At 42.1% G+C, this 24,199-nt stretch overlaps 1 protein-coding gene and 1 long non-coding RNA gene across 3 annotated transcripts in view; one reads left to right on the forward strand and one right to left on the reverse strand.

Annotated features, from left to right (window-relative positions):
* The window catches only part of SARS1 (seryl-tRNA synthetase 1), a 193,354-nt gene that overhangs the window by 53,634 nt on the left and 115,521 nt on the right, over positions 1-24,199 (forward strand). For both annotated transcript variants that reach the window (XM_075853538.1, XM_075853537.1), the window contains one exon: positions 18,781-18,924. In XM_075853538.1, coding sequence (XP_075709653.1) covers positions 18,781-18,924 — 144 coding nt within the window. The remainder of the gene's footprint in view (positions 1-18,780; positions 18,925-24,199) is intronic.
* LOC142743125 (uncharacterized) lies at positions 1,626-19,931 on the reverse strand. The gene is made up of 4 exons (XR_012881500.1): positions 19,689-19,931; positions 14,643-14,845; positions 13,931-14,114; positions 1,626-2,654 (listed from the first exon to the last, which is right to left on the reverse strand). It is a non-coding gene; the product is annotated as an uncharacterized LOC142743125 (long non-coding RNA).

Below are 24,199 nucleotides of genomic sequence, written 5' to 3' on the forward strand. Positions count from 1 at the left end.
ATGCATATATATCACGAGGATTTCCAAGTAACAGTGCTTTGACTAAAAAATTACAAAGAATTCTGGAGCGACTCCATATTAAATATTAGTTAGCAAATGGAGGTAGATATGTATAAATATTGGATAACCGGGGTGACTGTATGGGCCATTGGTTGCCAACCATTGCTCGTTTTATAGCTATATGGACCAGCCTGGGTCATTGGTTGGTAGTGCGTGAAGGGACAAGTGAGAGCTGGTGAGACATGGATTGCCCAGGTCCAGTAGAGGCACTTGAGTATTGTAAGACTAGTGTGACCGTATGGGCAACCATGGGTGGTTTTTCTAACCATATATCCGTGACAGATGGTGTATGTTGGGAAAAGCAGCTGTAGCTAGTCAACATAGGTTATAAAAATCCCAGTAGAGTCAAGCACTGTATTACATAACCAGGGTGTGTGGGTCATAGATCGGCAAAATTGATAAAAAAAATGTTACTATATGGATCAGTGTAGGTCCCTGACTGGCGGTAGATGTTAGGAAAAGTAGTTTTAGATGGGGGACATGAAATGTTCAAGATCAGTAGAGTAAGACACTTGAGTATTGCATATGTGGGGTGACTGTATAGGCCATAAGTAGGCAATCAGTGGTTATATTTTAAAGCAAAAGGTCTGTGTTCGGCAGTGTATTTTGGGAAAAGTAGGGTTAGCTCGTGGGACATAGAATGTTCAAGCTCAGTAGAGTTAGGCTGGGTTCACACGACCTATTTTTAGACGTAAACGAGGCGTATTATGCCTCGTTTTACGTCTGAAAATAGGGCTACAATAGGTCGGCAAACATCTGCCCATTAATTTGAATGGGTTTGCCGACGTACTGTGCAGACGACCTGTCATTTACGCGTCGTCGTTTGACAGCTGTCGAACGACGACGCGTAAAATGACTGTCTCGTCAAAGAAGTGAAGGACACTTCTTTGAAACGTAATTTGAGCCGTTTTTCATTGAATTCAATGAAGAACAGCTCAAGATTACGGGTGTCAATGACGCCTCGCAAAATGCGAGGAGGAGCAGTTACGTCTGAAATTACGGAGCTGTTTTCTCCTGAAAACAGTCTGTAATTTCAGACGTAAAAGCCAGTTATTGTGTGCACATACCCTCAAGGTGGCCATACACATTAGATTAGTGTTGGACGAACCTGATGATTTCGGGAGGCTTGACTGGCCATCTAATATGTATGGAGGCTTCCCGACTCTCCCAACGGCAGATGTCAGGAGGGAGAAGGATCGAGCCCGATCCTTTTGTTCTCAAGGGAGATAAGCCGATGCCAGAAGTGTCTGGCAGCGACTTAAGTGGGTTTTATACTGGGCGATTATCGTGCAGATGAGCGTTCATATAACGCTCGTTGCCAATAATTGCCCTGTGTAAATAGGGGAACGATCAGCAGATTAACGAGCAAATGCTCGATAATCTGCTGGTCGTGTCGTTTTAAAAAAGTGAAATATTATCGTTGTCGGCAGCACATCTCCCGGTGTAAACACTCCCTGTGTAGACACGCTGCCGACATGATAATAATGTAAGGGGACGAGCGATCGAAGTAACAACCGCTCGTCCCCATCCATAGCTCCGTGCGATCGGAGCAAACGAGTGTCGATCAACGTCGCTTCACCGGCCTATAAAAGGGCCTTTACTCCCCCCTCCCCATTCAGATTACATGCACTCTCAAGCCGAGTTGAGCATGCATGTGTGTGTGGGGGGATCAGGAGGAATAGCTGTTGGCCGAATGATCATTAGGCCAAGAACTATATAATGTCTATGGCCAGGCTTGTGGGGTGACTATATGGGCCATAAGTATGCAATCCTTGGTTTTTTAACTGTATGGACTAACATAGATCCCTGACTGGAAGTGCATGTTGGTACAAGTAGTTGTAGCTGGTGGGCCATAGTCTATCCTAGTCCAGTAGAGGAGCTACTATTGGTAGTATCTCTAGAGGTAGTAGTAAATTATCAAAATTTGACTCTAAAAAATATGGTTTTGTTGAGTGGTGCGGAATTGGCGGGCAGATAAGATGCCTCAATGACAAGGTTAATAGGTCACAGTGCACTTACTATAATCTGAGAACCAATGCAATGGCCCATCTCTGTCACTGAGGTACTAAGCCACAAAAAGGCTTTTTGATGTCTATATTATTTTGAGATTTTCTTTGCTTTTTGCGCTATGCAGGGTCTGTCTGGGTCTATTTACTCTCGGATCCATTAGTAGAAAGAATACGGCTGCGAGATTCAGTCCTCTATGTAGCCCGGAGCGAGAGAAAGCTCTCTGCAAACAGTGTCTATTCAGATCATAGAAAGGGATAGGGATTTCAGTTTACAATAGACCTTCTCTTGAGGTGGATTTGTGGTCCTCCTGAGTTGGAATCAAAGAGTACATAGTAAATACAAAGCCGAATAAATAGGGGCTTACCGTTCACCCCTCAACATACCGAAAATACTGATTTAACCAAACATATTACCCTCCTAAATACAAATGGCAGAGTCCGCCACCTGCAAACATATCTCTACAACTTCACATATAAATAACAGTCTCTATATATTAACATTCGAAGAGTCACGCGAATAGTTTACGGTCCCAATGGGAAATATTGTTTCAAGAATTTTATTCAAAGTCGGATCCCACCATTGACCTAAAGAACAGAGAAGAGAAAGAGTCATTGTAGACATGTGGTTAGGACAACATAAAGCGGTACAAAGTGCAAAATATATTAAAGAGGATTTAACCCTAAAATAAAAAACTAAAACCACCACTAAATCTAAGTCGTCATCTTTAATCAAGATGTTAAAGAGGTTGTCCAGGATTAGAAAAACATGGCTGCTTTTTTCCAGAAACAGCACCACACCTCTATATGGGTTGTGTCAGGTATTGCAGCTCAGTTTTATTGAAGTAAATGAGGTTGAGCTGCAATACCACACACAACCTGTTGACAGGTGTGGTGCTGTTTTTGGCAGAAAGCTGCCATGTTTTCCTAATCCTGTACAACCCCTTTTAACATCCTATTCAGATATTTCTTAGTCATATGTGTTTTTGTAAAGGTGCATGACAACCAATATGGCCACAATTAAAGTTCCTTCAGGGCTCCAGCACACGCTGTACAACCAGAAGGGTATGGAGTCTTCTGTACCTCCAAAAGTCTCTGATTTCTGCTGGCGTGCCATGATTTATCAGACACAGCATGGAGCTATTCTCCCCTTGAAGCATCGTGTCTAGGGAGATACATCTCCGCAATTTGGCACCATATGGAAGCACTATATGGTGGCACATATAGTGCTTACGGCTCTGTAGTTTGGAGCAACAGGGACTCTGTGGGCCTCCATACGAGATCAATGCACAAGACTATCTTAAGCCTCATGCACACGGCCTTGCCAGTAATCACGGGCCTCGGACAGCTACCCTCATTTTCGGCCCGTGTTCCCATATAAAGTATAGGAGCACGGTCCGTAAAAAGCAAAATATAGGACATGTCCTATCTTTTGTGGAGGCTTTCTTCGGCCAAGACACCTTCCTGCAAATATACGAGAATTTGTCCGTGGTCAATAGAAATAAATGGGCCCGTAATTACGCTCTGCAATTACGGACGAAGTCTACGGTTGTATGTATAAGGCCAAGGGGAACCGTTGAACAATTTTTCTACTCCCAAGTACTCCCCACTCCCATCTCTCCCGCAGAGAAGCTTAGTGTAGGGGAAGGTAAAGCATTCTATCATTTTATATTCTGCCTACGGTGTGGTGACTGTTTTGTCAAGCATCTTCGAGCAGGCTAAAGTTTGATAGATGGATAGATAGATAGATAGATTGTTTATTATACAAATTGAGCTGCCTGGTCAGTCACATATACGTGGGAGGGCTGAAGGGAGGTGAGCCGCTGTCAGCTGTCTGAGTACGAGCTTACCTCAGACACAGCTCAGCTCCCCCCCCCCCCCCCCCGTGCATAGTAAACTATGAGTGGCCCAGCACGCAGCATCAGCGTGCTGTTATACCTAACTAGAGCAGATATTCTGCAAATTGATTGATTAAATAGAACTGCTAGTAGGCAGTACGGAGCAAATCATGGACATCTAACATTGACAGTGATATTAAAAAGACACCCGACGTGCGTTTCGCCGGTACTTCCGGCTTCTTCCAAGGGTGGCAACCGCCAGAATCAGAATCAGAGACTAGATATGCTAAAAATTCCTGATTGACAGGAATGGTAACCAATCAAAACAGTTTAAGAGTGGAAACAAAATAGCAGTGCAACGTGATACTTCCGGCTAATTCCAGGAATGTATCCATGTTAAAATAACATTGCCCAAGCTCAACATCTATCAAATTATAACAAAAAGTTCAGATTGAAGTTATATCCGGACACTGGACACAATGCTATACAATTGAAGTACACATGTAGCATTGTCCTGCAGAGTAAAAAAAAATATATATATATATATTTTTTTTAAAATGTAAATGTAGTAACCATGTGGAAAAAAGGGGGGAGAGAAAAATGGGGAAAACGGAGAAGGGATATACGTGACAAACTATTATCACTGTATTGGCTTGACCAGGTAGAGATATAAATGTCCGTCCCTGCACAATACTAATACATATTGCATGCATATAGTCCATTGATAATTTTGTTAATGGCAAATTCAATGACAATCAATCAATCAATCAATCACTCATCGCCATGAACGAAACCAGAACATTCTCAATCTACTGGGTTGTACAAAAAAAACTACTGTCAATGGGTATAACCATATCAAGTCAAGGTAAACTCGTAGATCAACAATACTGAGTCATGTTGATCACACAGCATGTATACCAGAGACAGAAATTTGGGGTATCAAGCTCAGTAGACTAACAATCAGAGATCTTCCTTATCAAAAATCCTGGTTAGTTCCAGGTTCAAAGGAAGCAACCAAAATTGAAATAGTCGTTTATGCCAAATGGTTTGACGGAATTCATACGGAATATCCACTCACTTGCTCTCCTCAAAAGGGCCTCATCAAGGTTGCCCCCTCTAATCCCCATATTGAGTTTACAAATGGCCCAACCTTTCAAGGTCTGCCATTCCAGATTATGTCTCTCTTTAACCCCTTAAGGACGCAGCCTAGTTTTGGCCTTAAGGCTCAGAGCCCATTTTTCAAATCTGACATATTTCACTTTATGTGGTAATAACGTCAGAATGCGTAAAACCCACCCAAGCGATTCTGAGATTGTTTTCTCGTGACACATTGGGCTTCATGTTCGTGGTAAAATGTGGTCGATATATTCCGTTTTTATTGGTGAAAAATTGCAAAATGTAGAGAAAATGTAGAAAAAATAGCATTTTTCAGAATTTAAATGCATCTGCTTGTAAAACAGACGGTTATAACACCCAAAATAGTTACTAGTTCACATTTCCCATATGTCTACTTTAGATTGGCATCGTTTTTTGAACATTCTTTTATTTTTCTTGGACGTTACAAGGCTTAGAACATAAACAACAATTTCTCATATTTTTAAGAAAATTTCAAAAGCCTTTTTTTTAAGGTACCTTTTCAGTTCTGAAGTGGCTTTGAGGGGCCTATGTATTAGAAACCCTGATAAAACACCATTTAAAAAACTAGACCCCTCAAAGTATTCAAAACAGCATTTAGAAAGTTTTTTAACCCTTCAGGCATTTCACAGGAATTAAAGCAAAGTGGAGGTGAAATTTGCAAATTTCATTTTTCTTGCTACAGTAAAAAATAGTGTAGTACCGTGTTAGCCAGAGACAATATGAAATGTTAAATACTTTTGTGTCAAAAAAGACAAAAGTATAATAGGTATGATACCTTTATTGGCTAACCATAAAAGTTCTAACTTTTATGGTTAGCCAATAAAGGTATCATACCTATTATACTTTTGTCTTTTTTGACACAAAAGTATTTAACATTTCATATTTTTCTTGCTGAATTTCAATTTTATTCATTTTTTTTTCTGTAACAAAGGTTTTACCAGAGAAACACTACTAAATATGTATTGTCCAGATTCTGCAGTTTTTAGAAATGTCCCGCATGTGGCTCTACTGCGCTCGTGGAATAAAACACAAGCCCTAGATTCAAAAAAGCACCTAGTGTATTTTGAGTCCTTTTTTATTAGAATATATTTTAGGCAGCATGCCAGGTTTGAAGAGGTGTTGAGGTGCCAAAACAGTATAAATCCCCCAATAGTGACCCCATTTTGGAAACTACACCCCTCAAGGAAATCATTTATGGTTGTTGTTACAATTTTGACCACACCGTTTTTTCACAGCACGTATTTGAATTGGGCTGTGAAATGAAAAAAATGTCATTTTTTCCAATAAAATGTCATTTGTGATCAAAATTTCTTATTTTCACAGGGAATAAAATACCCCATTTTGTTGCCCAATTTGTCCTTAGTGTGGCAATACCCCATTTGTGGTGATAAACTGCCGTTTGGGCTCATGGGAGGGCTCAGAAGGAAAGGAGCGCTATGTGTTTGTTGGAGTCCAGACTTTGCTGGATTGGTTTTCGGGTGCCATGTCGCATTTGCAGAGCCTCAGAGGTATCAAAGCAATGGAAACCCACCAGAAGTGACCCCATTTTGGAAACTACACCCCTCAAGAAATTCATTTATGGTTGTTGTTAGCATTTTGACAGGACAGTTTTTTCACAACACCTATTTCAATTGGGCTGTGACATTAAAAAAAAATTCATTTTTTCCAATAAGATGTAATTTTTTATGAAAAATTCTTATTTTCACAGGGAACAAAATACTCCATTTTGTTGCCCAATTTGTACTTAGTGTGGCAATACCCCATTTGTGGTGATAAACTGCCGTTTGGGCTCATGGGAGGCCTCAGAAGGAAAGAAGCGCTATGTGTTTGTTGGAGTCCAGATTTTGCTGGATTGGTTTTCGGGTGCCATGTCGCATTTGCAGAGACCCAGAGTTATCAAAGCAATGGAAACCCACCAGAAGTGACCCCATTTTGGAAACTACACCCCTCAAGGAATTCATTTATGGGTGTTGTGACCATTTTGACCCCATAGTTTTTTCACAGAACTTATTTGAATTGGGCTGGGAATGATAACAAAATTATTTTTTTCAAATAATATGTCGTTTTGGCTGAAAATTTCTTATTTTCACAAGAAACAAAATACCCCATTCTGTTGCGCAATTTGTTCTGAGTGCAGCAATACCCCATTTGTGGTGATAAACTGCCCTTTGGGCCCATGGGAGGGCTCAGAAGGAAAGGACCACCATTTGGCCTACTGGGGATTTTCTAGTGCGAAGTCATGTATGCAGAAGCACCTGAGGTACCAGTACAGTTGAAACCCGCAAGAAGTGACCCCGTTTTAAAAACTACACCCTTAAGGCATTCATCTAGAGGTGTAGTGAGCATTTTGACCGGAGACCTACACCCCATAAACTGTAATGTGGGTTCTCCTGGGTACGGCAATACCCTACATGTGGCTGTTATCAGCTACCTGGGCACACAGCAGGGCTCAGAGGGGAAAGACTAGGGGGGATAAGCTGTTGCGGGGGGCGTCAGGTTTAGTAAAATTGGGGTAAATTATAAACCAAGGGATGTATGATAAATTTTAAAACACTCTTTCATACAGAGATCTGGTTATTCGGGACACGGGTCACATTGGTATATTGTGTCATCCCTTTATAGCAGACTTTGCACCTCTATTGACTTTTTCCCTTCTTGCCAGTTTGGGGAACTTCTCCTGGAAAGTGTTGCCCTGGTACGATGCGCGTGGCCCCGCTTCCAGAAGTACTGGGTGCCCCCCCTTCTTGGTCCCTAAAGATTAGGTTCTTAATAATCACCTCTTGAAATTCCAGGAAAGTTCCCGTCTGGCCTGCACATCGACGTAGCACGTACGCATTGTACAAAGCCATCTGTATGATGTGCCCGGCCAGCTTCTTATACCACACCGCATGGCGCTGTAGGGCTTCAGAATTTGCTCTGACAAGTCCATCCCTCCCATGTACCTATTGTAGTCCAGGATGCAGTCTGGTTTGGGGGTGGCCTTTCCTTCATATATCCTAAATTTGTAGGTATACCCTGATGCACTCTCGCACAGCTTATACATCTTCACGCCATACCTTGCCCTCTTACCCGGCAGGTACTCGCGGAATTGAACCCTCCCTTTAAAATGTACCAGGGACTCATCAATAGAAATACACGTCTCGGGGGTGAATGCTCGGTAAAACCGGGCACTGAAACGGTCTAATAGGGGTCTCCGTTTATACAAACGGTCAAAACTGAGGTCACCTCGGGGTGGGCACGGCTCATTATCAGTATAATGTAAGAAGCGAAGTATTGCCTCATTTATTTATTTTTTTAGGTTCCAGTTTAGTTCTGAAGTTGCTTTGAGGGGCCCATATATTAGAAACCTCTATCAAACACCCCATTTTAGAAACTAGACCCCTCAAAGTATTCACAACAGCATTTAGAAAGTTTATGAACCCTTTAGGTGTTTCACAGAAATTTAGAGCAAAGTAGGTGTGAAATGTACATTTTTTTTTTTTTTTGTCAGAAAATCCTCTTTATACCACTTTTTTTACAACACAAGGATTTATCAGAGAAACGCAACTTAATACGTATTGCCGAGATTCTGCAGTTTAGAGAAATATCCCACATGTGGCCCTAGTGCGGTAATGGACTGAAGCGCCGGCCTCCGAAGCAAAGGAGCACCCAGTGGATTATGAGACCTCTTTTTTTATTAGGCACCATGTCCGGTTTGAAGAGGTCTTGTGGTGCCAAAACATTGGAAACCCCCCAAAAGTGACCCCATTTTGGACACTAAACCCCTTGAGGAATTCTTTGTAGTTTTCATGGGGTGCATGCAGCTTTTTGATCAGTTTTTATTCTATTTTTAGGTGGCGTGGTGACTAAAAAACAGCAATTCTACTATTGCTTTTTTATTCTATTTTTTTTACAGCGTTCACCGTGCGCTATAAATGACATATTCACTTTATTCTGCGGGGCGATACGATTACGGCGATACCAGATGTTTATAGTTTTTTTTTTTACGTCTTATGGCGTTTGCACAATAAAATACGTTTTGTAATAAATCACTCACTTTTGGTGTTACGTTATTCTAAGTGCCATAATGTTTTTATTTTTCCATCAATAAAGCCGTGCGAGGACTTATTTTTTGCGTAACGAACTGTAGTTTCCATCAGTACCATTTTTAGGTACATGCTACTTTTTGATCTCTTTTTATTCCATTTTTTGCGAGGTGAAGTGACCAAACAATTGTGATTGCGGTACGGTTTATTATTATTTTCTTTTACGGCGTTCACCGCGCGGGATAAATTATAAAATAATTTTGTAGTTCAGGCCGTTACGGACGCGGCGATACCAATTATGTATAGTTTATTTGTTTGTTTATATATTTTTATTAATAATAAAGGACTGATAAGGGAAATGGGGGATTTTTACTTTTAATACTTTTAAATCTTTTATTTTCTTATTTTTACACATCTTTTTTTTTTTTTACTTTTTTACTTTGTCCCACTAGGGGACTTGAGGGCAGGAGGCCCTGATCGCTATTCTAATACACTGCACTACATGCGTAGTGCAGTGTATTAGAACTGTCGGCTACTCACTGACAGCAAGCATAGTGGGTCCTGACGTTGTCAGGACCCACTAGGCTTCCGTCTATGGCATAGCCGGACGCCATTGTTTGGTGTCCGGTTGCCATAGTCACCATCTCCGGCCGCTATTGTGTAGCAGGCCGGCGATGGCAGCTTAACCCCTAAAAAGCCGCGATCTCTATAGAACGCGGCTTTTAAGGGGTTAATCAGCGGGGACACAGCGATCGGTCCCCGCTGTAGGAGCTGTGACAGCCGCTGTACGAGACAGCAGCTGTCACAGCTCCTGTATGTGTCGGGAGGACGGCCGAAACGGCCATTACTCCCGAGACTTACTATTCCGTCATGGAGCGCGAACAGGGCGCTTTCCATGACGTAATAGTACGTCACTGAGCGTTAAGGGGTTAAAATGTTTGGCAATTGGAGTAGATGAAAATAGTTTCTTTTGGAATTTGCATTCTTTCTCAGTTTTATCATAATTGACAATTTTCCTGATGTGTTCTCCAATACGTATTTTGAGTGCTCTGATCGTTTTACCCACATATCCCAAGCCGAAAGGGCACGCCAAACAATACACAACTGGTGAGTCAAGATATTTTGTCACTCCCATATCATCGAATAGAGAATAATACCACTGAAGTGGAACGTCAGGCATTACAACAACTCCGATTATGGCAAGACGTTGTCTTTAAACAATCGGATAAGGGGGGCAACATTGTTATCTGGCCCAAGGATCAATATATACGTGAAGCAAAGAGGCCGTTACTTGACAAACAGTGCTATAAACCATTATGGGGGGATCCGAGAGCTCAATTCTTGATTGAATATAATACAATGATTTCAGAAGCTCTCACATTAGGAGCGATCACCCTCAATGAAAAAAGTTTTCTATCCGTTAAGGACCCTAGGGTTTCCACCTTCTATATGCTCCCCAAGGTCCACAAAAATCTTGTGAACCCCCGAGGTAGGCCTATTGTCTCTGGTGTGGGAAATCTCACGGAGAAGTGCAACAAGTGGCTCGACAATGAACTCCGTGACATTGTGTCGAATTTACCTTCCCACCACTATGAAATGCTTCAGTGTGCTATCAGTTTTTTTTTAACGGATAGCACACTGACCCATGCATTTCTATGGAGCCATGCACAATTTCTTTTTTTATTAGTGGTTTTTTATTTTTTTGCAGTTTTTGTGTGTGCTTTTGGGCGCGTAGTTAGGACTCCCACTGACTCTGGGATCATTTGGCACATTTTATGCACCAATGAATTGATCCAACGCTTCTTTTTTATGCAACACGGTTTTTAAAAACACTTGCGTAAAAAGCTAACGGCTCGCTTTCCCATTGATGTAAATGGGAAGCTTAATCAAGCGTTTGACGCTTTTTTCGCATGTTTTTTTACGCATTTTGTGTGCACTTTTTGGCGCATAATTAGGACTCCCATTGACTATGGGAACATTTGGCACGTTTTACGTGCAAAGGAATTGACTCGGCACTACTTTATGTACACAACGCGTTTTTAAAAGACGCGTGTGTAAAAAAGCGCGCTCTATGTACGAACAGCCCACTTTACCAATTATGTAAATGAAAAGCGTAATCAAGCGTTTGTTGATGCGGTTTTTGGCACGAAAATGTGCCAAAAACTACGTCAAATACACACCATGTGAACCTGTCAGTTGAAAAGTCATTCACTTGACTTTCATCATTCTTAAGCCGGATTTGCACGAGCGTGTGCATTTGGCACCCGCAAGAAACGCGGGGTTTCCGCGCGCAAAAGGTACTTAACAGCTCCGTGTGTCACCCTCGTATGATGCATGGCTGCGTGATTTTCGCGCAGCCGCCATTATTACACATTATGACACTCTGTGTGTATGTTTGTAAACATTAAAGCACATGGTGCTTTTCTGTTTTCATTCATACTTTTTACTGCTGTTGCGCGAATCACACGCGTAACACGGAAGTGCTGCGCGTGATTTTCACGCTCCCATTGACTTCAATGGGTGCGTGATGCGCGAACAACACACAAATATAGGACATGTCGTGAGTTTTACGCAGCGGGCACACGCTGCGTGAAACTCACGGACAGTCTGCAAGGCCCCATAGACTAACATAGGTCCGTGCGAGGCGTGTAAAAGTCACGTGCGTTGCACGGACCTATTATACGTTCGTCTAAATAAGCCCTAAGTCTTTTGGTGTGTCCTATAGCGTTCACCAGCTGCATTCTAAGGGTATGTTCACACGGCCTATTTTCTGCCGTTTTTTGGGCCGTAAATGCCCGAAAAATCTGAAGCAGAACGCCTCCAAACATCTGCCCATTGATTTCAATGGGAAAACGGCATTCTGTTCCGACGGATCGTTTTTTGCAGCGTTTCTTTACGCGTATAAAAATGGCCACGAAAAAGAAGTGCAGGTCACTTCTTGGGACATTTTTGGAGCCGTTTTTCATTGACTATCGAAAAAAGCTCCAAAAACGGATGTAAAAAGCGCAGCGAAAATCGCGAGTGGCTTAAAAATGTCTGAAAATCAGGAGCTGTTTTCCTTTGAAAACAGCTCCGTATTTTGAGACGTTTTTTCGTTTGCGGGTGAACATACCCTTAAAGCTCTCCCAAAATGGGAGCCGGACAATGCTTAGCAATTTTAAGACACCTTTTCCTGGATTATATCCACCAAAAATGTATTCAACGCTTTCAATAATTAGTCAAGACATAAAAAACATCAGAAAGGACAAAAAAAAATCCAAACCGAAATGACAACAATGTATTTAAAAAATACCAATCTTTATTATCCCATTACGGGAACACCCCACTATTTACCCAAAATTACATACAATGGTTAAAAAACATATAATAAAAGACAACCTCGGACAGGAGACTCCACCATAACATGATGAAGATATTAGTCAATAGAAAAGTAGAAAAGACCAATCATGAAGTAGATGTTTGTACATGAGACCAGATATCTAGAATATGGTCTCTCAAATTGCACCATAGGATCATCAAAAATTATCACAATAACGACAGAAACAATGTTAAAGAGGCTCTGTCACCACATTATAAGTGCCCTATCTCCTACATAAGGAGATCGGCGCTGTAATGTAGGTGACAGTAATGCTTTTTATTTAAAAAAACGATCTTTTTTCACAACGTTAGGAGCGATTTTGGTTTATGCTAATGAGCTTTCTTAATGCCCAAGTGGGCGTACTTTTACTTTTGACCAAGTGGGCGTTGTACAGAGGAGTGCATGACGCTGACCAATCAGTGACCAATCAGCATCATGCACTCCTCTCCATTCATTTACACTGCACTAGCGATATAGTTATATCACTATGTGCAGCTACATACACAAACCCTAACATTACTACAGTGTCCTGATAATGAATACACATGACCATCCAGCCTGGACGTCATGTGTACTCAGAATCCTGACACTTCTGACTCTCTTTTTTTTTTTTGTGAGATTCCGGCAAGTGAAACCAAATCTCGCGAGATTACGGAGCTAAACAAGATTTGTTTTCACTTGCCGGAATCTCACAAAAAAGAGTCAGAAGTGTCAGGATTCTGAGTACACATGACGTCCAGGCTGGATGGTCATGTGTATTCATTATCAGGACACTGTAGTAATGTTAGGGTTTGTGTATGTAGCTGCACATAGTGATATAACTATATCGCTAGTGCAGTGTAAATGAATGGAGAGGAGTGCATGATGCCGATTGGTCAGCGTCATACACTCCTCTGTACAACGCCCACTTGGTCAAAAGTAAAAATACGCCCACTTGGGCATTAAGAAAGCTCATTAGCATAAACTAAAATCGCTCCTAACGTTGTGAAAATAGATAGTTTTTTTTAAATAAAAAGCATTACTGTCACCTACATTACAGCGCCGATCTCCTTATGTAGGAGATAGGGCACTTATAATGTGGTGACAGAGCCTCTTTAAGATGTTTTACCTATGGTGGACATACTGATGGATGACAGTCTCTGATCCGAGGAAACACCCCAAACACCCCGACGCGCGTTTCGCTACCTTCCTGTAATGGGATAATTAAAGATTGGTATTTTTGAAAAACATTGTCATTTCGGTTTGGACATTTTTTGGTCTTGACCTTTTCCTGGATTGTATCCAAAAATAGGGAGAGGGGTGAGATTCCCTCCCACGTTTACAGCAGCTGTGAGTCAGGTTGCTTTCCCTTATTCAGCCTGCTGTAATTCTGGGAAGTGCTCCCTCTGGTGGCCAAATTAGGAAAACTTCAAATTATTATTTAATTTTTAATACTTCCCACTATGAGGAAGAAAAAAACAATACAGCAAAAAAACATACGAAATATAATAAAAATAAGTAACTTACATTTTTTTTTACAATTTGCGACACATTCCCTTTGACTAGTTGCTGACTGCCTATAAACGTCCTGGTGGTCCACACCTATCTCTGCAAGGATATTTTAAAACGTCCTGAAGAGTTTACCCCTCCATGCCTCTCCCTGTCCATCAGATCACTTATTTTATTATACAATCTCGAAGCCCTGTATGTTCTGAGAAAAGTAAGAACAACTAAATGTAGGTTGGCAGGGGAATGGAACAACAATTTGCTATTAAATTGGCACATTGCTAAAACGTAAAAATGTCTGTTCAAGAAGTGGTTAATATTAAGAGTGAGAGTTAAGCGAGAAAAATGCATGCGTTTCATCATATGTTGGTCTACACAGTTAACACAGGCAGACGTGCTGCCGACAACGATAATCTTTAACTTTTTTAAAACTATACGACCAGCAGATGATCGAGCGTTTGCTCATTCATCTGCTAATCGCTGCCCTTTTTACACGGAAATTATCGGCAACGAGTGTTAAATGAACGCTCGTCTGCCCAATAATCGTCCTGTGTAAAACCCCCTTAACTCATCATTGTAACTGTTGTTTGCTTACACCATCCTATTATGCCTTTGGATGCTATCCACATCCGTTCCTCTCTCCTACCCTCACCCATGTACAGTACCCAAGCACTATTCACTTTCATCAAACACCTTAAACCATCTTAAAGAGATCCTGTCATCAACATCTTACCTGTTAAACTCGCCGGACCCCTCAATGGCCGCAGCTGTCCAGAGTTCATTCCTGTTCTTTTCTTTCCTGAAGTCCTCCTCTGTCAGTAAATATAGTCGTTTAAACTTTTCCCGCCTTTTATGGTAATTTATTTTTCCCTCTGGGATGCAGCTTCTTAACCACACCCACTGCCACCACCTGTCCGGCCCTGACTGGCTAAGGAGCTGTCAATCAAAAAAAAGGAGATGGAGTTCACTCTGAGATGCTGGAGGAATGAAAACCTGACTCTTTTCAGATGAAGATTTGGCTCTTTTATGCTCATTTGCATATGGCGTGGGACCACTGAAAAACGGAATACTAAAGCTACAGAGCTTACTTAGAACATATTTATAGCTTAGATGACAATGATTTTTCACCCACTTTCACCAGGTATTGCTGGCTTTATAGCTAAAATGCTGGTGACAGGTTCCCTTTAACCCACTGTTTACCACAAAAGTCACTCTCATAAATCACTGAACCATCTGCTGACTCTGCCTACTCTCCTGCTTTTAGCTGCAAGGGGCATCTCCTAAACCCGGTCTTCCCTTTTCTACTGCTAAGTTCAATCTTCATAACATTCCTTCTCCTGTCTCTTAACAGTGCGCTGAAACTAAACTTATGTATGTATATATAAATATATGTATGTACACCGCGTTCCAAATTATTATGCAAATTTTATTTTTCGCTGATTTTCCTAAATAGTCGATGCAAATGACAGTCAGTATAATCTTCAAGCCATCAACCGTTGGAGTATAATGCAAATTTTATTGAACAAATCTCCTAATAACAGATATTTTTTTTTAGAAGTAAAAAACTCAAAATGCACTTTTTCAAATTATTATGCACAACAGAGATCAAAACATTTTAAAGGTTGTAAAGAGAACTAAAATGGTAATTTGTTGAATTTGCAGCATCAGGAGGTCATATTTACAGAAATCAAAAGCTTTTTCAATCAAAAGAAACTTAACAGGCCAAGTTACATGTTAACATAGGACCCCTTCTTTGATATCACCTTCACAATTCTTTCATCCATTGTATTTGTGAGTATTTGGACAGTTTCTGCTTGAATATCTTTGCAGGATGTCAGAATAGCCTCCCAAATCTTCTGTTTTGATGTGAACTGCCTCCCACCCTCATAGATATTTTGCTTGAGGATGCTCCAAAGGTTCTCAATAGGGTTGAGGTCAGGGGAACATGGGGGCCACACCATGATTTTCTCTCCTTTTATGCCCATAGCAGCCAATGACACAGAGGTATTCTTTGCAGCATGAGATGGTGCATTGTCATGCATGAAGATAATTTTGCTACGGAAGGCACGGTTCTTCTTTTTGTACCACAGAAGAAAGTGGTCAGTCATAAACTCTACGTACTTTGCAGAGGTCATTTTCACACCGTCAGGGACCCTAAAGGGGCCTACCAGCTCTCTCCCCATGATTCCAGCCCAAAACATTACTCCGCCACCTCCTTGCTGACATTGCAGCCTTGTTGGGACATGGTGGCCATTCACCAACCATCCACTACTCCATCCATCTGGACCATCCAGGGTTGCACGGCACTCATCAGTAAACACCACAGTCTGAAAATTAGTCTTCATGTGTTTCTGAGCCCACCTCAACCGTTTCTGCTTGTGAGCATTGTTTAGGGGTGGCCGAATAATAGCTTTATGCACACTTGCAAACCTCTGGAGGATCCTACTACACCTTGAGGTTCGCGGGACACCAGGGGCACCAGGGGCTTCAAATACCTGTTTGCTGCTTTGCAATGACATTTTAGCAGTTGCTCTCCTAATCCTATTAATTTGTCTGGCAGAAACCTTCCTCATTATGCCTTTATCTGAACGAACCCGTCTGTGCTTTGAATCGGCCACAAATCTTTTTTCACAGTACGATGATCACGCATAAGTTTTCTTGAAATATCCAATGTTTTCATACCTTGTCCAAGGTATTGCACTATTTCACGCTTTTCGGCAGCAGAGAGATCCTTTTTCTTTCCCATATTGCTTGAAACCTGTGGCCTGCTTAATAATGTGGTACGTCCTTCTTAAGTAGTTTTCCTTTGATTTGGCACACCTGGCAAACTAATTATCACAGGTGTCTGAGATTGATTACAATGATCCAAAGAGCCCTGAGGCTGGGGTCACACGACCTATTTTCAGACGGAAACGAGGCGTATTATGCCTCGTTTTACGTCTGAAAATAGGGCTACAATACGTCGGCAAACAACTGCCCATTCATTTGAATGGGTTTGCCGACGTACTGTGCAGACGACCTGTTATTTACGCGTCGTCATTTGACAGCTGTCAAACGACGACGCGTAAAAATACAGCCTCGTCAAAAGAAGTGCAAGACACTTCTTTGGACGTTTTTGGATCTGTTTTCTCATAGACTCCAATGAAAACAGCTCCAAAAATGGACGTAAAAAACGGCGCGAAAAACGGCGCGAAAAATGCGAGTTGGTCAAAAAACGTCTGAAAAGCAGGGTCTGTTTTCCCTTGAAAACAGCTCTGGATTTTCAGACGTTTTTGGTCACTACGTGTGCACATACCCTAAGACACAATACCATCCATTGGTTTAATTGAAAAACTAATAATTAAATGTTTGACACTTAAATCCAACGTGCATAATAATTTGGAACACGCTGTATATTTACACGCAGAGATAAATAATATAGATAAGTATGTAAAAGAATTAAAGGTTTTTTTTCCGCATTTTCAGTGATTTTGTCTGCTCATAATAAAAATGTAAAACACGGAATTAATCTAATCTAGAAAATTAAAGCCTCATAAGTCTTGTAAAAAGCAAAGTAAAAATAGTTAGGATATTCAAAGCGGTTGCAAAGATATTATCGTAAAGAAGTGCATATCAGAAATGGAGAATTTGACCTGGACACAGGGGTATCAATGACCCTTGGTCATGAAAGAGTTAACATAATGTCCTCTCTCTATCCGAAAGTAATTATTTTTAAAACTGAGCTCCTTGTGTTTTCCACCATCTACTAACGTTTTTAAACCTGATGTCTCCATCTCAGTGTGTGGCACTACCATAACTCCCAGGCAGCACGCCCGCTGTCTTGGGGTTATTTTTTATGTTTTCTTTACGCCACACATTGAATCACTTGCACACTCCTGTCACCTTCACCTAAAAAACATTTCCAGAATCCTCCCTTTTCTTACTGTGGAAACAGCCAAAACGCTCATTGTCGCTCTGATTCACGCTCGTCTTGACTACTGTAACTCATTACCTGATGGTCCTCCACTCACTAAACTCTTCCTTCTCCAATCTATCCTGAATGCAGCAGCCAGACTCATCTTTTTGACCAACCGCTTCACCATTTCCTCTACCATGTGCCAGTCACTGCACTTGTTGCCCATTCCTTTCAGAATAAAATTTTAAACTTATTACACTCACCCACAAATCTCTAAACAGTGCTGCACCTCCTTACATCTCCTCCATCATCTTTGTCTACCACCCAACCAATGACCGAAGATTAACATCCAACATAATCTGCACCTCGTACTGCCCTCTCCAAGTTTTTTCTCGTGCTGCACCAGTTCTCTGGAATGCGCTACCCCAGGCAATCTGATTCCCAACATCCATAGTTTTAAACATGCCCTGAAAACACATCTTTTTAGACCGATTGGGGAATGTTCTAGGCCTGACTCCTTTTCTTGGCCCCCTTTTACATTAGTCATGAGGACTTGACCCCCTCATTTAGCAGTATCCCTCACACTCCTTGCACCCTAATACACTTCATGTCTGTCATAAACTGATGCTGGCTGGTGACCGACTCATGCAGCTTTATGTGTACTACCCCAAATGTATAAAAGATGGCTGGACCATTTTACTTTACAAGCACTTTTTACATTTTGTGTCTTCCCTATTTCCTCATAGATTGTAAGCTCTTGCGAGCTGGGCCCTCACTCCTCATGTTTGAATTGTTAACTAGTTATGTCACTATGTAATGTCTGATATTGTCTGTACATGTATTCTCGGAATTGTAAAGTGCTGCGGAATATGTTGGCGTTATATAAATAAAGATTATTATAATTATTATTATTAACTAACATTTGTTCGATAAAGTTGACTTTTCAATCTGATTTTTTTGTTTCTTCTTTTTTTAGGACAAGGATAACAAAGTGGAACGACTATCAGGGGATTGTACTCAACGAAAGAAATACTCCCATGTGGATCTTGTCACTATGGTGGATGGCTTTGAGGGAGAGAAAGGGGCAGTGGTTGCAGGTAGTAGAGGGTACTTTCTTAAGGTGAGTACTTCTAGATGAAAAAAGTGTGCTCCTAATTTGCAGGTATTAAAATACATGTATTATGTAGGTGTTCTACTGTTGTCAAAAACTAGCCATAGACTGGTACATGTGTGGATTATGAGATGAACATAGAAAAGTATATAATACTCCTGAGAGTAGAGAACCAGGAAGAAAGGGGAAAATAAAATGTTAGCACAAGACATGCTACTATAATCTTTATATTGTTTTTTTTTTCTTAGGCTAGGTCTTCACAGTGACACAGTTTAAATTTCTGGTTTATTGGATGCCAGATTAAAGGTCACTTATCTAAAAGAAAAATTGTAAAATTTTTAGATATTTAGCGAATATCATGACTACGCCTCACATGTATTTTCTTACTCGATCATAAAAATTATCAGTAATGACTGTTTGGTGCATATTTAATTCTGCATTATGATCATTATGTTGCCTACGAAGCTGAGATGTCTAAGGCTTCGTTCACATCTGCGTCGGGACTCCGTTCAAGGGTTCCGTCTGAGCTTTCCGTCGGGGGAACCCATGAACGGAATCCAAACAGAGACCATAGGTTTGCGTTTGCATCACCATTGATTTCAATTGTGACGGATCCGGTGCAAATGGTTTTCGTTTGTCACCGTTGTGTAAGGGTTCCGTCGTTTTGACAGAATGAATAGCGCAGATTATGTGCACGAAGCCTAAGCAGCTCAGGCACATTGTGTTTGGTGAGGAAAGAGGTACTGCTTCTTGCCACTGCACACTGCCCTTACCAGATCTTGTAATTTGGAGATTCTGCTGCAGCGATGAGGCAGCACTTTGGGGGTATGAATTGTGTTCCTATAGGCCTGCCTAAAACAGCAAGGAGAGCATAACCTAACAAAGTTTATCTGTGCCCCTCATCATGCCACTAGTGATTTATACTCCTTTGGCAATTCTCAGGGATTTCTGTTAAAGAGAACCTTTCACCTCCCCAAACATGTGCAGCTTAGTGCAGCATGTTATAGGGAGGGCTTCAAAAACACTGTCTCACAAAAAAAACCAAAAAAACTAACTCCGTTATTTACATATCGGTGCCGTTTATATTTGGCGCCCAATATGTAAATAAGCCCCTGAACAGTCAGAGGGGCGTTTCTAACTAACTAAAAGGCAAGGGGGCGTGATGTTTCCTCTCTGATACTGTCCAATCAGCTGTGGACAGTGTCAGGGCGGCTTGCGGTGAGTTCCCTCCCGTGAGAACACACACAGACTGTGTGTTTGTGCTGCAGATAGTGTGCGCGAGCCCACGCGCTCCCACACGCTCCCACACGCATGCGCGCACGGCCGTTCGCACGCACATCGACGTCAACACTCCTACCGCAGTAGATCTCCTCCTCGTCTCTTCTGCTGCTCACTGTCTCTGCTTCTCATGGTCTCTTCTTCTCCTCGTTCCGTGGCGACGGGAGTGGTGACGTCGATATGCGCGCGAACGGCCGTGTGTGCACACTATCTGCAGCAGGAACACACAGTCTGTGCGTGTTCTTGCAGGAGGGAACTCACCGCAAGCCACCCTGACACAGTCTGCAGCTGATTGTACAGTGTCAGAGCGGAAACATCACACCCCCTTGCCTTTTAGTTAGTTAGAAATGCCCCACTGACTGTTCAGGGGCTTATTTACATATTGGGTGCCAAATATAACGGCACCGATCTGTAAATAACGGAGATAGTTATTCTTTTTTTTTTTTTTTCTTTTGTGAGACAGGGTTTTTGAAGCCCTCCCTATAACATGCTGCACATGTTTGGGGAGGTGAAAGGTTCTCTTTAAATGTGTGAATGCCATATGTGTTCAACAAAAAATTGGATTGGATCCTTTTAGATTATCCTTTTTTTTTTTTTAATTTAAATTTTCTTTAATTTATTTTAAAGCACCATTCATTTTAGTGTGCTGTACATATGAAAAAAGGTTTAAGTACATAGCATGGGACAGTAAAAACAAGAACAATAAACATGAGCTTCCTTGATGCGCAGGTACTTCCTGGTGCAAGGGGGGGGGGTGAAATATGGATCGGGCTCACACATTGAACCCGCTCCTTACGTTATCCGTGTATTACAGCTGACACCCTGTGCTAATGTCCAGGAACAATGATCGCCCGGTGGTCGTTCCTGGCAGTTTAACCATTTAGATGCCGCGGTCAATAGCGACCACAGCATCTAAGCAGTTAGAAAGTGGGGGGCGGCCCCCTCCGACATCCTTTCAGCTCTAAAAAAGTTATTGCTCTCAGAATATGGCGACACCAATTTTTTTATAATAAAAAAATAAGTTTTTTTAATTTATAAAAGTGGTAAAACATTCAAAAAAACATAACATTTGGGGTATTGCTGTAATCGTATCAACCCACAGAATAAAGTGAACATCTAGTTTTTACAGCACAATGAACACCGTAAAAATGGCGCAATCGCTGTTTTTTGCCCATTTCACTCCACAAATTATTATTTTTCCAGTACATTATATGGTACATTAAATGGTCCCATAAAAAAACTATAACTTGTACCGCAAAAAAACAAGCCCTTATACGTCTATGTAGACGAAAAAATAAGAAAGTTATAGCTTTTGGAAGGCAGGGAGGAAAATACAAAAATTAAAAAAATTAAAATTGGCCGTATCATTAAGGGGTAATGAAGGACAGACTGGTACAAAAGGGGAGAGGACCCTGACCTCCCAGGGTTTAAAATCTACAAGCGAAGGAAGTTAGATGAAAGAAGGGATTACACAGTGCATAATCGAGGCCAGTGTTTCCCAATCCAGTGTTCAAGGATCCATCGGTAGGGCATGTCTCCTATTTAGAAAACACATGCTGATTATTGGTTTAGTGAAACTAATTGAATCACCTGGGCAATATTAAAAAAATCCTCATTGCATGACCTGTTGGGCGGTATTCACACAAGCGGTTTTGTCTTGCTTATATGCTGCTATTTTGATAAAGGCGTTTCTGCGGCGTGACATAGGCCGCCCCCTTCATATCACTTTATTGCAATTCATTGTAGATATACGCAGGGAGGACTCCCGAAGTATACCTCCGACTAAATTCTTCAACGTATCCCACTATATAAGCATACAGTGGGCCCAAACAGCCAAATCCCTCTCTCACCCACTAGGCAGAGCATGACCTGATCCTCTACCCAGTTATTCTCCAGCCCTGGGGAAGCTACTGACGTGTCTGTCCATGTATGTTAGAGCAGAGACCGTTACATCAGGTGCTTCTGTAGGGCTGGAGTCCCCGGGCAGACCAGACACTTCCTGATGCTGCCTCTGCCAGGAGACACTGGCCCTAGGGAAGCTCCTGTCGTCACTGTCCATATATGGACAGTAACGTCAGAAGCTTCCCCAGGGCCATAGGTCAGTGCTTCTTGATGCTTTCTCTGCCCGGGGACATCGGCTCTGGGGAAGACTGTACTGCCTGTGGCCCAGTGACGTAAGCCCCAGTGACTTAACTGTCCATTTATGGACAGTTAAATCTCTGGAGCTTCCCAACTTAGATTAAAAGTATACCTGTGATGGATGCCATACAGTTGCATCTGTCACCCATACGTTCCCATGTTAAAAGAAAAGCTTCTTTGCGGGATCCTGCAGGATGGAATAGTGTAGTCTACTACGATATTCCATCCTTAAAAAAACCAGCTGACGTATACCAGCTTGACAGAGGCCAAAAGTACTCTAATTTGACCTCCGTCGGGCTAAGGGAGCCCTACGGACACCATAAACGTGATCTGAAAGGAGCCTTGCATACAATATTTTAAAATTCCGTTAAATTGGGGCACGTAGACCGTGGGTATATGCTATTGCCATTAGGAGGCTTGACGCTAAGAAATGAAAAAGTGGCCCATCCTAACCGGATATACCCTGCCCACAGACACTGAGCTATTCAGTATTCGCTTAGTGTCCGTAGGTTGCAGACACTTCTGCTAATGCAGCAGAGTCTTTACCTTTTTTTTAAAATCTTCATCAACAAGATGAGGCATAGGTTTGACATGGTCTCCCCTTTTCTTCCTTATATAATGCATGCCAGCCTCCTGGCCAAACACCTGTGGCTCCACCACCGCAAGATTTGCTCATGCCTGGTATAGTGGGTCTGGATTTGGAATGGGCCCATTCCTTTTTCAGAACTGTTGATAACTTAGCAAACATCACTCAGTCGATATTGGGAGTAATGCTTAATCGCCCTCCCTTGGACTCTTGTTCTGGCCGTCGTCACCTGGACTCTACGCCCATGTCTTCTTCTCGTGGCAGACCCCGAAAGCGGACCAGGTCCACCCGCCTCATGTTCTTTCATGTCCTGCATTTTCTGTCTCACCACCATCGGAGGTTAGGTCCACTACTTCTCCCCCTAAAGAGGTTCAGTTGCAAAGTGATCTACCCCATCTCCACTTCTGTGAAGGTGCTTATTTGAGCTGTCCGTGACACCTTACAGATCACTAATTCTGTGCCTTCCCTTCAACTGACTCCATTTCTTTTCTTCAGCCTTAGTGTTCCCAAGCGGTCTTTCCAGCCCTTTCTGAACTTGAAGGTATTGTCTTGTGGAAACACCCAGACAAGAAGTTTTCTCTCTCTATTCATCTGGATGTCTTCTATCCTTTTCAGGAAGGGAACTCTTCCAAATAGATTAGGTTTTCAGCAGTGGACCCTCCCTTTTCTCTTCTAGCCAAAGTTACCACTCTGCCTATGGTGGACTCGCCGAGTGGACTCCTTTGCTAAAACCACTTTAGAGGTCTCTGGCTATGCCCTATGCCCAATTTTTGCCTCTTTCTGTGTAGCAGAGCTATCACTGAATGGGCGCAAAACTCAGCCATGTCCTATTCTGGGGTCCTCCTCCGATGGAGCTGGTGGATCTATCACATGTGTGAGGCTGCCCTTGACACTGGCCATCTGGTAGCTTGGGCCTCTTCCGTTGCTATCCACCTTGGCTTAAAGTTTGGTCTGCTGATACTGCTTCCAAGCGGTCCCTGACTGTGCTCCCTTTTTAGGCTTCCGTCTTTTTGGAACCAGTCTGACTCTCACACTTTTCAGGCGCTTGGGTTCAGGAAGTAGTATCCTCCGGATACAAGATCAAATTTACCAGCCTTCCTCCAGAGTGTTCCTTTCAGTCCGCTGTTCCACAGTCCCCCTCCAAGGCGGCAGCGTTTTTTTCAAGCAATCCACTTTCTGCTCCTTCAAGAGGTCGTCATTCCAGTATTTCCGACCCAAAGGTTTCGGGGTTCTACTCCAACCTTATTGTTGTACCGAAAAAGGACATCTCGGTTCGGCCTA

This window comes from Rhinoderma darwinii, chromosome 2 (assembly GCF_050947455.1).
Source record: "Rhinoderma darwinii isolate aRhiDar2 chromosome 2, aRhiDar2.hap1, whole genome shotgun sequence".
Taxonomy (NCBI): domain Eukaryota; kingdom Metazoa; phylum Chordata; class Amphibia; order Anura; family Rhinodermatidae; genus Rhinoderma; species Rhinoderma darwinii.